The 13160-nt window shown below is 44.6% G+C and overlaps 1 protein-coding gene across 2 annotated transcripts in view; it reads left to right on the forward strand.

The window, feature by feature from the left end:
• Positions 1-3106: 3106 nt before the first annotated feature.
• The window catches only part of LOC144728410 (tumor protein 63-like), a 44837-nt gene continuing 34783 nt past the window's right edge, over positions 3107-13160 (forward strand). Inside the window, exon 1 of one of the 2 annotated variants that reach the window (XM_078607830.1) lies at positions 3107-3230. In XM_078607830.1, coding sequence (XP_078463956.1) covers positions 3136-3230 — 95 coding nt within the window. In that variant the 5' untranslated portion in view covers positions 3107-3135. The remainder of the gene's footprint in view (positions 3231-13160) is intronic. The other variant, XM_078607829.1, reaches the window with a different exon arrangement.

Below are 13160 nucleotides of genomic sequence, written 5' to 3' on the forward strand. Positions count from 1 at the left end.
TGTGCTGTGTGTGTGCTGCGTGTGTGTGCTGTGTGTGTGCTGCGTGTGTGATGCGTGTGTGCTGTGTGTGTGTGCTGCGTGCGTGTGTGCTGAGTGTGTGTGTGCTGCGTGTGTGATGCGTGTGTGCTGCGTGTGTGCTGTGTGCTGCGTGTGTGATGCGTGTGTGCTGTGTGTGTGCTGTGTGTGGGTGCTGCGTGTGTGCTGCGTGTGTGCTGTGTGTGTGTACTGCGTGTGTGATGTGTGCTGCGTGTGTGATGCGTGTGTGCTGCGTGTGTGCTGCGTGTGTGCTGTGTGTGTGTGCTGCGTGTGCGCTGTGTGTGTGTGCTGCGTGTGTGCTGCGTGTGTGCTGTGCGTGTGTGCTGCGTGTGTGTGCTGCGTGTGTGTGTGCTGCTTGTGTGTGTGCTGCATGTGTGTGTGCTGCATGTGTGTGTGCTGCTTGTGTGTGTGCTGCATGTGTGTGTGTGCTCCGCGTGCGTGTGTGTGTGCTGCATGTGTGAGTGCTGCATGTGTGAGTGCTGCTTGGGTGTGTGCTGTGTGTGCATGTGGGGAGTGGTAGTGTAGTGGTTAGCGCGCTGCGCTACGAACCTGGCGACCCGAGTTCGATTCCTGCTCAGGGCCAACACCAGTGACAGATTATCTGAACAGGTCCTGGGCCTCCCCTGGGTCGACTCAGCCTCAAATGAGTAACTGGTGTGGTGTGTAAACATCGCCACTAGGGAGACAAAGGCGGTTGGGCGTGGTTCTGGCCACCCACCCCCTCGTGAACCACAGTGCCGGCCTTCATGGGTGCCACTCGCTAACAGCACTTGCCCCACCAGTCTATTAAGGCTATACGGGGGATCTTTGTCTTTTGCTGTGTGTGTGTGTGTGTGGGCGTTGAAGGGGAGGGGGTGTGGAGGGAAGGGCGGTGATGTGGCGGAGCACACGATTTGTAGACAGGGTGAGCTTTGGCAGGGCTAGATTAAGTTTGATGGGGGGCTAAGGGGCTGCAATCGGTTGAGGGGGTGGGGGGGGGTATCTCTATATATATAGTACACTAATACCCCGGTTAACGTCGGGGATGCGTTCTTGAAAGGGGCGGCGACGAATATCGAAGCGACGTCAATCAAAGCGATTTACAGGGGTAGGTAGTTAGTGGTGGTGGTGGTGGCTGAGAGGCGAGGGATAACGAGAAAGGCCGATCGATGCTGGGAGCAACGTAAGCCTGGGGGGGGGGGCTTGAGGCTGCGCAAAATCAGGTAGCGGAGTGTTAACAAAGCGACGGCGTATTTGCTGAACGACGTGAAAGGAGGAAGCCGTAAATCGTTCTCAAGGCCCTTCCCTTGACTTGTTGCTCTCGCGTTAAATGTGACAACAAGAACATTTTGCAATAAGTGGGTCCGATCTTGATTTGAAGCTTTCGTGACTGCAGGAATTCACACTCTTTGGGTCTTTCGGTAAAGTCACGTAGATAGAAAAATAATTGATCACGACGTTTCGAACGCAACACGTGCAATCGTCTTCAGGTGAGAAGTGGGTCCGGTTTATTGAGCCAACAACACAAGCGATTCGGTTTAGGCTGCCCCATCCCATTGCCCGTTGAGCGATGCTGTGGGGTGCGGTGGAGGCAGCGTGATTGAGGATCTGGGGCGATGTTTTTTGTTATTTTGCGACGCTGATCCGCGTTCGCGGTTTGGGTGGTGTGGGGCTTTTTCTTCTAAATTTTCCACTTCGTGCGAAGAGACGATGGGCGTAGCGCCCGTGTGATATATTGGTGCAGCGTCTTCTGTAGGCAGAACGAAACCAGGGGCGCGTGCGTGTTGTGGTTCCTTTTGCACGGTCGGAATTTAATCTCCTGTTGGAGTTGCTCGTTTCTCTGCCCGTTCTTGTGTTCGCGAGCCCTTTCATTCCTCCTTTCGTTCCGCGGGGTGGAATCTTGAGGTTCTGAGGGCCTTTGGTTTTTTGAAAACGAGATATGAATTGCAAAGCAAAATGAAAATTTGAAACGAAAATGCGGTTATAAATTTGGTGCTCAACTGGAAGTTCATAATACCGTGACGCTATGATGTTCATCACCGAATGACACTATAAGGATTATCATAGTGCTACAGCATCACGTTTCTACCATTATAGTGAGTGGGTGAATGGATGAGTGAATGTGTCACTGAGTGGATAATTGAGTGAGTGAATGAATGAGTGGGTGAGTGAATTAAGGGATGTGTAGATACAGTATACACAAGCGTGATTATATAGCTTTCATGGCCAAATTACAATATAGGATTTACCATAATGCTACAGTATCACTTTCTCCTATTATAGTGTGGTGAATAAATTCATGAGTGGATGTGTGAGTGGCTGAGTGAACGAATGGGTGAGTATATATACGGATGAGTATATTAACTTGTAGTAATACACATTGTTGCTTTGCCTTTAAGGGACAAATCACACGATATGATTTCTCATCGTGCTACAATATTGCATTTTAACCATAATAAAGTAGAATATTTTATTTTTGTTTAGGGGTGGAGGGAGGGGCTTACAATACGGGGCCCTGGGCTAGAGTCTCTAAAGACCTCCCTGCGTTAATCCGACCGTGGGGCGTTGGTGGGGGACGTTGGCCGTGTGAGCTGTGGTGCGATATTTTTGGGGGCGCGTTTAGGAAGATGATATAACACGCGGTGAGCGACACTCTGGGGTGGTGTGGGGTAAGCGAGCTACAGCGAGCAAACAAACGATGGGATTTGCGGCGGGGGGGGGGTTAAGAGTGGCATGTCACGGTCCACGTGATCTGTAGATAAGAAAAAACACAAAAAATCACCGCCCTCGACATCAGATTCCAATCGGAATGACGCACCACGTGCCGAGTCCATTCGCAGCATATAGCGGCGCCTCGCTTCGATGGTGCTCCAGCTGGGGTGGAACGATGCGACGGTGATGGTGGCGGCGGTGGGGTTGGTGGGGGTGGGAAGGACAAGGAATAATTATTGATTGACCGATTAAATTGCTCCAGCTCGGTCTGATTGGTGGCTTTTGAGACGAGGGGGAGAAGTGGTGACCCCCCTCCTCCCCTCCTCTCTTCCCTCCTCCCCCACCGGTTGACGGAGCTGGACAGGAGGCAGTTAAGAAGGAAAGAGGCTCGCGGAGGAGAGAGTCGGGATGAATTGGCAGGTGGACGTCACCTCCGAGCTCGGCTACTGCTGCTCCTTCCCTGGAGCCAGGAGGGCACACGCGTCTACTGGAGACGGCATCGGGTGAGAGCACAAAGCATCCCCCCCCGCCCGCCCCTAGCACAGGAGAGGGAGATAAAGGCAAAGATCCCCCCCCCCCGTATCCTACAACTGTTGGGGAAAGTGCTCTTTTTCAGTAAATAAGCATTGTAATTATAATAATTGTTGTTGGCGTAATGGCCGTCATAGACACACATGCCATGTTGTATTGACTACTTCCAGCAGCTAAATCCAAAGTGTGTCCACGCCAAACAGCTCCGAGTTGTTTTTTTTTTCATATTTATATAACTTTATTGTAAGCTGCCAGAACACACAAACACAGTTGAAATTATACTCTTTGGTTTTTTCGGTAAAGTCACGTAAAAAAAAAAGACGGAAGCTTGTGTTGCCCCCGAAACGTCGTGATTTAATTTGTTTTTACCTACGTGACTTTACCGAAAAAAAACAAAGAGTATGAACCCTTGCAGTCACGAAAACTTCAAATCTAGTTGAAATGATGTTGGCATCTTAAAAGTACCATCACGAAACCTACGCTCATCTGCTAATGGCCCAGCTGCTGCTGCTTCTGTGGTGTGTGAGGTCCACTCGGCTTCGGCCGGCAGAACGGACCGAGCTTGTTCGTCTGTAGCACCCCCCCCCCCCCCCCCGTTGTCTGGAAAGGTCCCTGCCGATCGAAGTCAGATCAGCCGCGACAATCGGTGCTTTTAAGAACCGCACTTTAAAAACAAAAACACGTGTATTTTCACTTCTGGTTAGTTTAACTTAGTTTCATTTGCGCCTGTGCCGTTCGTGTTCTGATCTCGGATATTTTGTTTTGCCGAATAAGGCTGCGCGTTACAAATCCTGGGGGGATTGATTGACTGGAAATAATTTTGTCAAACACATTTACTATAATTTGTCGTATTTAATGATTTGGACTACACTCGTATTAATACCACGGACAAGCCGTGATGTGACATCGTCATATGTAGTCATTGTATTGGACAGACATGTCCTTGAAATAAAATCTGTTCTGCCAACATTAATTTCCACAGTGGCCCACTGTTCACGTGGTAAAGCGGTTTCTGAAAGTTTTTGTTCAAACAATTTCCAACTTAGTAATCTGACATTGCTTTTAGAACATTCAAGTGACCATTTCGGACACCGAATAGCAAAATATTATATACGATAATATATTGGTTAGAATTGCACGTTATGTGAGCCGTACTACAATCCCCACATCTTATTTTCCCGAGTTCTCACAATGTCACAATGTGCATGTTCCCATATTGATCTCCAACTTAGTTTTTTCTTCGGTTACCGCGTGTTGTTTGGCACGATGTCCGACGTTTAGTTCCAGTCCCTAAAATAACTTCCAGCACGTGGTGCAAAACGTCCGACATCATCACGCCTAACGACATGCAGAGATGTCCACACAATCGTACGCTATCTTGAGATACAACATAATTTAGGCACTTTATGAATTCTGATTATCTTGTATTAGAGTCGTTATCAATGCCTGTCTTTCTCAACTGAGATTAATGCATGAGTGGCCAATTGTAACAATAATCATTTTTTCTACCTACGTGACTTTACCGAAAGAACCAAAGAGTATGGATTCCTGCAGTCACGAAAGCTTCAAATCAAGAATGTATCACTTGATAATACGCTTGGCGTTACATGTTACAATTGGCCACCCATGCCTTAAAGTGATACACTGTTTAATTGAATGCCTATGCAGGTATGTTGATTCAATATTTATTAACTGTGACTAAACCGACCAATAATAGGTCCTGCATATGCTCAGATTAACAATATCCATTGTAATTTATATGACTACATTAACCCGTCAACCCATACGGTTTACCAGTATTCTTGTACAGGGAAACTGAGACAGCCGTTTCAATACGGGCAAAACACGTGTTTTTGTCTATTTGTTTGTGTGCTCTACCTTGTGATGGGACTTTTTAGGATGAACGTTGAGATTGATAAGGGCACGGGGTGATCAATAAGGTCTGCATTGGTCTGTAATAGGGTAGGCACTGATAAGGGGTTGCCAAGTATGTATTCGCGCCTGATAAACTCACAGTGATGATATCCCCTTTACCCTGATGATGCTGGTTGTAATCACCAGCGAAACGTCGTACTAGAATTGTAAATGTTGTGGGTTTACTCTCCACCACACCGGTGTGATGAACTTGTAACTAAATAAGAATAACTTGTAACTAATTGGAACGTTTTTATTCTTTGGTTATTTCGGTAAAGTCACATAGATAGAAAAAAGAATAATAAAAATAAAGAGAATAAAAATACCACGACGTTTCGATCGCAACACAAGCGGTCATCATCAGAAAAAGGGGTTAGCCTCTAAAAGCAAACTGTTTATAAAGGTTTGGAGATGGGCGTAGCCCAAGTGTATCAGCAGCACCAGAAGCATGTGTGGGACAGCAATGCCAATGCAGCAGCAATGCCAATGCAGCAGCAATGCCAATGCAGCAGCAATGCCAATGCAGCAGCAATGCCAATGCAGCAGCAATGCCAATGCAGCAGCAATGCCAATGCAGCAGCAATGCCAATGCAGCAAAGGGCCGCCAGGAAATCCCTGCACCCCGCTCCACACACCACACTGCTGATGGTGGAGGTTGATTGACAAGAAAACACAAGTCAAGTCATGACCCAAAGTGGTTGATGACATCTTTCCAATGATTTCTGAGTCTATAACCTTCCTCTCGGTTGAAATTGTGTCTGTATGTATGGATGGCTTCATGAACGGATCTTTGTTGATAGCTAGTAGGCTCGCAAAGTGCCATCGTGTTAGAGAAATCAATTTCGTGTGAGCCAGTCGCATTAAAATAATGACCAGCCACGGCAGAAGTATTGGTTCTACCGTGTTTCAAATCTTTCTTATTGCTCACGAACACGGTCACAGACATGTCGCTTAGTTTCCCCAATGTAACTGCTGCCGCAGATACAGTTTAGTTTGTAGACGCCTGGATATTGCGTGTCAGGAATCTTGACCTTCACAGATGGGATAAGATCACGAATTTATGTACTGTGTTAAATCGGACATGGATCTTGTGTTTGTTCATGATTTTGGAAATATTTTTTGTTTACGCAACAAACCTTAATAATTGGCCGTGTTGAGTGGTGGCTGGGTTTAACGACGCATTAATATTTACGCGATCTAAAGTGAGGACAAAAACGTTGTCATGGAGAGTATTTGGTGGAGAAAGTCCACGACGTGTTAAAAAGTGATTTAAAAGCGCCGAAACAACTCAACCTACGCGGCGTTTCTCACTTTTTGCTTCGCGGTGAAGAAGTTGAATAATGACTTTGAACCGACGTGCAATGGGCCCCACATTCGTGGCTTGTTATAGAGTTAGTGACACGACTAACAATTGTTTAAACACCGCTGTGTTTCTGTTACCTTGCAGCTCATTTGCAATGACGGTTACGTTTATGGGGATGGAACGATGGCTAGATCTGTTAGCATGGTGCGCTGTGAACCCGGCAATCCAAAGTTAAATTCCTATCAGGGTTAACACCATTGGTGAATGTTCAATGGGCTATCTTTTTAACATTGATATGTAACATTTATTCCATACATCGCTCTGAAACCCCTTTGTGGTCTGTTGGGTTTTATTAAAATAATACTAATAAATATATATTTCCTCTGATCCAACAGCTAAATTTGGCATTTTCAGTGGAAATGACTGCGCTTTAAAATGATGGGGACTTTCCAGACTCGAAAATGAATTGCAAACAAGAAAAAAACTGCAATGCAAAGTTTTAATCTTGTTCCAAAAAGATGGGGAGAGGGTTTTTTTTGTCCCCCAAAAGATTCCCTCCGTTATCTAACGCGCGTGTGAACTCTGTGTTTGCTTTACACGTGTAACTGTGCGCTTATCGTACAATGTTAAAGTAATTAAGTAAAGGACTAAACAATTGTGACACTCCATTGGCGGCGGTGCACACACACAAAAGGAATTAACACGTAGGCTTTCGCGACCTGTTTTATCCATGATAAAAAAAAACATTGGGTTAGATACGCGATCTTACCCAAAAAAAACCTGTATTATGGACGAAATTAATTACCAAAAAAACACAATGCGTCATTGCCCAAAACGTCGCATTATATAACTTTGACTTAAAGCTTTCATGACTGCAGGAATTCATATTCTTCGCTCTTTCGGTAAAGTCACTTAGATATATTTATTTCTATTCATTTTTATTTATAAAAAAATTCTATCTACGGGACTTTACCGAAAGACCCAAAAATATTTCTACTTTATTCCCCTTTTGTCGTCTTTGAGCCCACAAGATATATCACACTTGTCGGTACCACCTCAGGTGGCTATGACTTTAGCTTTTCTAATTTGTTTATGTGGCCAATAGCAGTGAATTACGTGGATACACACTTTAAATTGTTGGGGTCATCGAGCAATCTTATACCTCGCTCATCTCGTCAGGGAGCATGAACCGTCACGCAAAAACCCGGGTCATCCTCGCTAGCAGCAGCAGCTTTTGGCTGGCCATCGAACAAAGACGGTCACCACATCACGCGGTGCTTTCGGATGCCCTTCAGCGGCCGTCTGGAACGCTCTTCCTTCCGATATTAGGAAGACACTGGAGCTATGCGCTTTCAAATCTAGATTGAAAACTCATTTCTTTAGCACTGCTTTTTGTGTTTGGTTTTTTGACCTTTCCCCGCACCTCCAATTAGCACGGTCGGCTACATACATACGGTGCGTAAAAAGTTCAACACACGTCCATTCACTATTTTTTGTCCGTATAAATAAATCGGACTGCAGTTTTGCTACCTTAGGCGATACCGGATTTTGCTCTTGTCCGTGGACCGTCAGGCCTGTGATTGACAAATGGCATTACATTTTAATTTTAACAAAAGATTCTCAGTAACACTGCCTTATAACAGAAAAATACACACAGTATGTGCAATATAACATGGGCGGATATACCGAATACGCCTTGTAATTTTTTGTATTGTTTCAGTGGCTGTGTCTTCCCCTTATTTTATATTGCCTTTTATCGTATTATACTGTAATGTCAAAAAATAAATAGTATACCACTAAAATTACAAGCTCTAAATGAGACAAATTTGTATTTAACTGATTAACGAGGTTATACTTGTAGTAACCTCCTGGTTACACCAGCCCACAGGGGATTATTTTGTCCGTCTGTCGTGCATCCAAAAATGGGAGGGGTGGGGCTAGGTGGAGAGGGGAGGGTGGGGAGGGGCTGGGTGGGGAGGGGCTGGGTGGGGAGGGGAGGGTGGGGAGGGGCTGGGTGGGGAGGGTGGGGCTGGGTGGGGAGGGTGGGGAGGGGCTGGGTGGGGAGGGTGAGGCTGGATGGGGGTGGGAGGGGTGGGGCTGGGTGGGGAGGGGCTGGTCACCCCGTGGTGCCCTTATAAAACTCAACGTTTAACCTACTCACGCGGCTTGTGCCTGCCCTCACAGTCGGGCATATTTGCGGAATACACCACGCCGCCGTTGACCCTGGCCATTGACCGAGCAACCCAACGTTCCTACCAGCTCCCTCCGCAGGAATGTGTTATAACACATTTTCACACGACGGATATACGGGGGGGGGGGGGGCACAAATCTTGGGAAACTCCCTAGCCATGGGCGCCGAGGTGCAATACCACGGCTCGCCAGGAGACGGCAGTACAGGAAGCATGGACTAATATCTGTCCCTTCTGTATAGGATCGAGTGTTGCCTCCTCGCTTGTGTGGGTTTTCTCTGGGTGCTCCTGATATCCTCCCACATGTATACACACATTAATTGGCTGAAAGCAGCTATGTATACTATCAGGAAGTACCCAAGCTTTGCCTGGGGAAAAATATATTTAAAAACTTGTCTTCTCTTAAAAGTGACATAAGATAAACATACACAAATAGCATTTGTTCATCAACAATATTTTAAGAGGTATATAAAGTGGGGTTTAAATAATTGATCTAAAAGGTTTCCAATCATTGTCGACCCCCCCCCCCCCTCCAAAAATGTTTTTAGTCCCCCCCCAACCCAGTTTTTTTTTATTGTGTAGGCATATATACCTACACACCCTACATACAATAGAGTAACTATACACTAGTATCTACTGACTATAGCAGTATCAATTGACTCTACAGTAGTATCTACTGACTCTACAGTAGTATTTGACTCTACAGTAGTATCTACTGACACTATAGTAGTAACTACTGACTCTATAGTAGTATCTACTGACTCTATAGCAGTATCTACTGACTCTACAGTAGTAACTACTGACTCTACAGTAGTATCTACTGACTCTACAGTAGTATCTACTGACTCTACAGTAGTATCTACTGACACTACAGTAGAATCAACCGCGAGTCGGCGTTTCCGCGCATGCGCAGATGCGTACATTGTTACAAAGTGTGATTTTCTTCGTTTACATTGGACCAAGGGCAAAAACAAATAGAGAGTGTTCGTATCTGTGTACTTTGTTGAAACGTAAATCCAACAGTTTGTCAGTCAAAAGCGTTACAAGGACACACACAGACAGACAAAAATAACTTTTATAGGTAAGAAATTGGACTGATGAAACAATTAAAATAGGTTTTACCCTCTCTGGCAATAAAGGACTGCAGATCTTGGGAAATCGTTGGCAGTGCCAGCTCACTGTCTGGCTGTTGCCTCTCAGCTTTTCTTGGGTTCCTCAACGATTTAAAGACACAATTTGAGTGAACGATACCACGATATCATAATAGCTTTTTCCCCTTTTTTCTGGCAACAAAACAGGTGTTAAGATGTTAAAACACCAAACTGAAACCTTTTACAAGGAATCATGTCTGCATTAGCCACAATACTTGTGGTCAGAATGCAAACAAAAAACATACTCTGATAATATATACATTGTCTTTGACACGGATTGGTCCACAACAGAGACAGCTTTCTTTTGAGCCTCATCTCAAACGGTGTTAGACCAGAGGACGCCAAAAGGCGTACAGCTCAAAGACAATGCACTATCAGAGTAATGAGATCTCGGGGTGAGCATCTACCACTATATATTACAACTAAAACAATATTGTTTATTATGTTCATTATACGATTATGAGGATAATGAGAATACCGAACTATTCAACAAGCATTCGAATTGTGTATTTCGGTGCCAGTTCACACACTCGTCATGTTTACGTCTGCTCAGCTTGCCCTGGTATATATTTTTTATTCATGGGTGGTCTGTGGATCAGATATCTTTTATATATTAGGCTCAATTTAAGCGAATTAACCGGTGTCAGATATCCATGCCATTTTTTTTACGAGCCACTGCGTCCTCTAAAATACTCTGCCGTGCTTTCTTGATAATCAGACATTGTTCGAATGGAGATAAAAAACGGAGTTATTTTTCCACCGTGTGATTCGTGTTATATGTTGCAACGATGTACACCACGTTTGTTTTTTCTTCTCCGTTAAGCGGTTATTTACGACAACGTGCATGCAGTTATTATAGCCACAGAGTGTGAAATACGTGAATAATTTTTCACCATTATCATATTTCCCAGGCCGCTGGTAGGTTGGATGAGCTAGAATGCATACCTGTCAACCCATACCGCTTACCCGTATTCTTGTGCAGGGAAATTGTGTTTTCAGGTCTATATGGTATTCAGCCATTTCAATACGGGCAAAAAACATTGTTTTACACTATTTATTTGTATTTCTCCCTTATGATGGGACTTTGTAGGATGAATGTTGAGATTTATAATGGCACAAGGTGATTAATAAGGTCTGAAATGGTCTGCAGTAAGGTAGGGCAATGATAAGGGGTCGATCCGGCGAAACCGGCAAAACCGCTCCAAAGACTGTAACCCAGTCCGGCGACCGTCACCACGTGCCTGACAAAAAAAATAGCTATGCTTGATTTGAGTGTCGAATATTATATACAATACATTACACACAACATACATACAACTTAAACAATGAAACTACTGCACGTACATAATTTTTAATGACTAATAGATTTTTAAAAAATACACAATGCGAGCCGGCGAAAATTGCGTGTAATTCGGGGAAACGGTGTAAAGGCTGCATCATCAGTCCGGTGATCATCGAACACAAGTTGGTAAAACGAGAGCATAGTACTACCACGTACATCACCTCATGCAGAGTTTTCGAGATTGGAGTGGTAAGTGCGGTACAGTAAACACAATAACTTTTTTAGAGTAGGATATTTATTTGTGTATATGTGTATGTTTATTTATGCCAATTTCGGAAAATGTAACAAATGTAAAGCACTAAAAAAACATGTACACAACACCTAAAAACATAATGTTATACAAGAATGTTAAAAAATAATCTATTTTAAATAATCATTCTTTAGTGATTATCCAGCATTTTTGAAAATCCGGTGCCCCCTTTCCCCCCCCCCCGAAATCCGCTGAATAATCAATCATCCACTTTATTTCTTTGTCAAACACGCACGAATAATTATTTACCATGAACGCATTAGAAAAAATATATCATCATCATTACGATACATGGGCAAACAAGTAAGTATCCACTGCACATTTCATCATTTTTTTCCACTTTCCTCCTCTATCTTGAGCCAATATGACTCAAGCCAGCCCCCCCCCCCCACACATTTTTATGGCATCAATCTCCATAAGTCGTCGTGAAACCATTCTGTTGGGTCAAAAATATACAAAATCATTCAAAACATCCCACACATTAGATCGTTTATATGAAAAGAATTGACTTTAACTTGGGCGCTGCTCTCTGGAGTGCATTCAGTAAACACTTGTTCAGATTGTGAAGAATTTAAGCAACTTGGAAAATGTAATTCATGCAAGAAATGCACGTGGGAGAAACACCGGTATACATTACACTTGAGTCATCTGCCCCCCTAAACAGCAAGCGCCGGGAATGTGAAGCCGCCCCAACACGACCGCGCACAGAGGGCCAGACTTTAGTCTTGGCCAAGACGAAAACGGGCACATTGGCTTGGCGATTTGCCGGGTCGTCGGCAAAACGCGGAGACGTCGGCACGTTGGCACGACTCCGCTAAAATATCTGCCGAAAAAGTCAACGACTAAACTATTTAAACTAAACAAATTTTTTTAATTTCACCAGGCAAAGGCCCAATTTTCACGATGACAAACTTGCCCAGGAGAACTCCTCTTATCCGTTATCCTATCACCCGCGTGTGCGAAAATTCCTATTGTAGGTCGCCCTGTCTTTACAATCTTCCGCGATTGTCGGACTACTTTTCTCATAAATGAATTGCCGCGATGGATTTCAATTACGCGCGTACATTTTTGTGTGGACAAGATTACCCGCGCTGAAAATGAATCCCGTTACCCCCTGCTCCGATTAAGTGGAGAAAACTCGCGGATAACCGCGTGGATAATACAGTCGGCCATATTGGCCCCGCACATCACCGCTGAATAAGAGTTTTCTCGCACGATGTTTCGTATTTTTTTATTGTTGTTTATAAAATTTCCAAGCAGGAAGCATGTTTATGAATTGCCACGGTCAACATTCAATCAAAACAAAGTCTATACATAGCACTATGTTTGTTTTCTCATTCATTTTTACCTGATGACGGTTGCTTGTGTTGCAATCGAAACGTCGTATTCTATTATTATGTTATTAAATTTCTTTCTACGTGACTTTACCGAAAGAACCAAAGAGTAATTCCTGCAGTCACGAAAGTTTCGAATCTAGTTTCTATACATAGTCCCGTGCCTGTGTTCCGCAGCCGGTGCGGCCGTGCAGATGTTGATTGGCGATGCACGCGGGAATAAGGGATTGAGTTCAGAAAGCTGTCTGGACGTGCCACCCCCCCCCAACCACCCCGTGGGAGGGGAGCCGTCACATTAATAACAAGTCCGGCGAATAAAAATGTGCGGATGGCAGCTGTGTTTGGGTTTGCCCATGTGCCGCCCGTGTTGTTTGTGTGTACGCGTGGCCACGGCGTGCGTGCCCTCGGTTGGAGCGTGT

Source organism: Lampetra planeri, chromosome 28, assembly GCF_965212315.1.
Source record: "Lampetra planeri chromosome 28, kcLamPlan1.2.h2, whole genome shotgun sequence".
NCBI classification, from domain to species: Eukaryota; Metazoa; Chordata; class Hyperoartia; order Petromyzontiformes; family Petromyzontidae; genus Lampetra; species Lampetra planeri.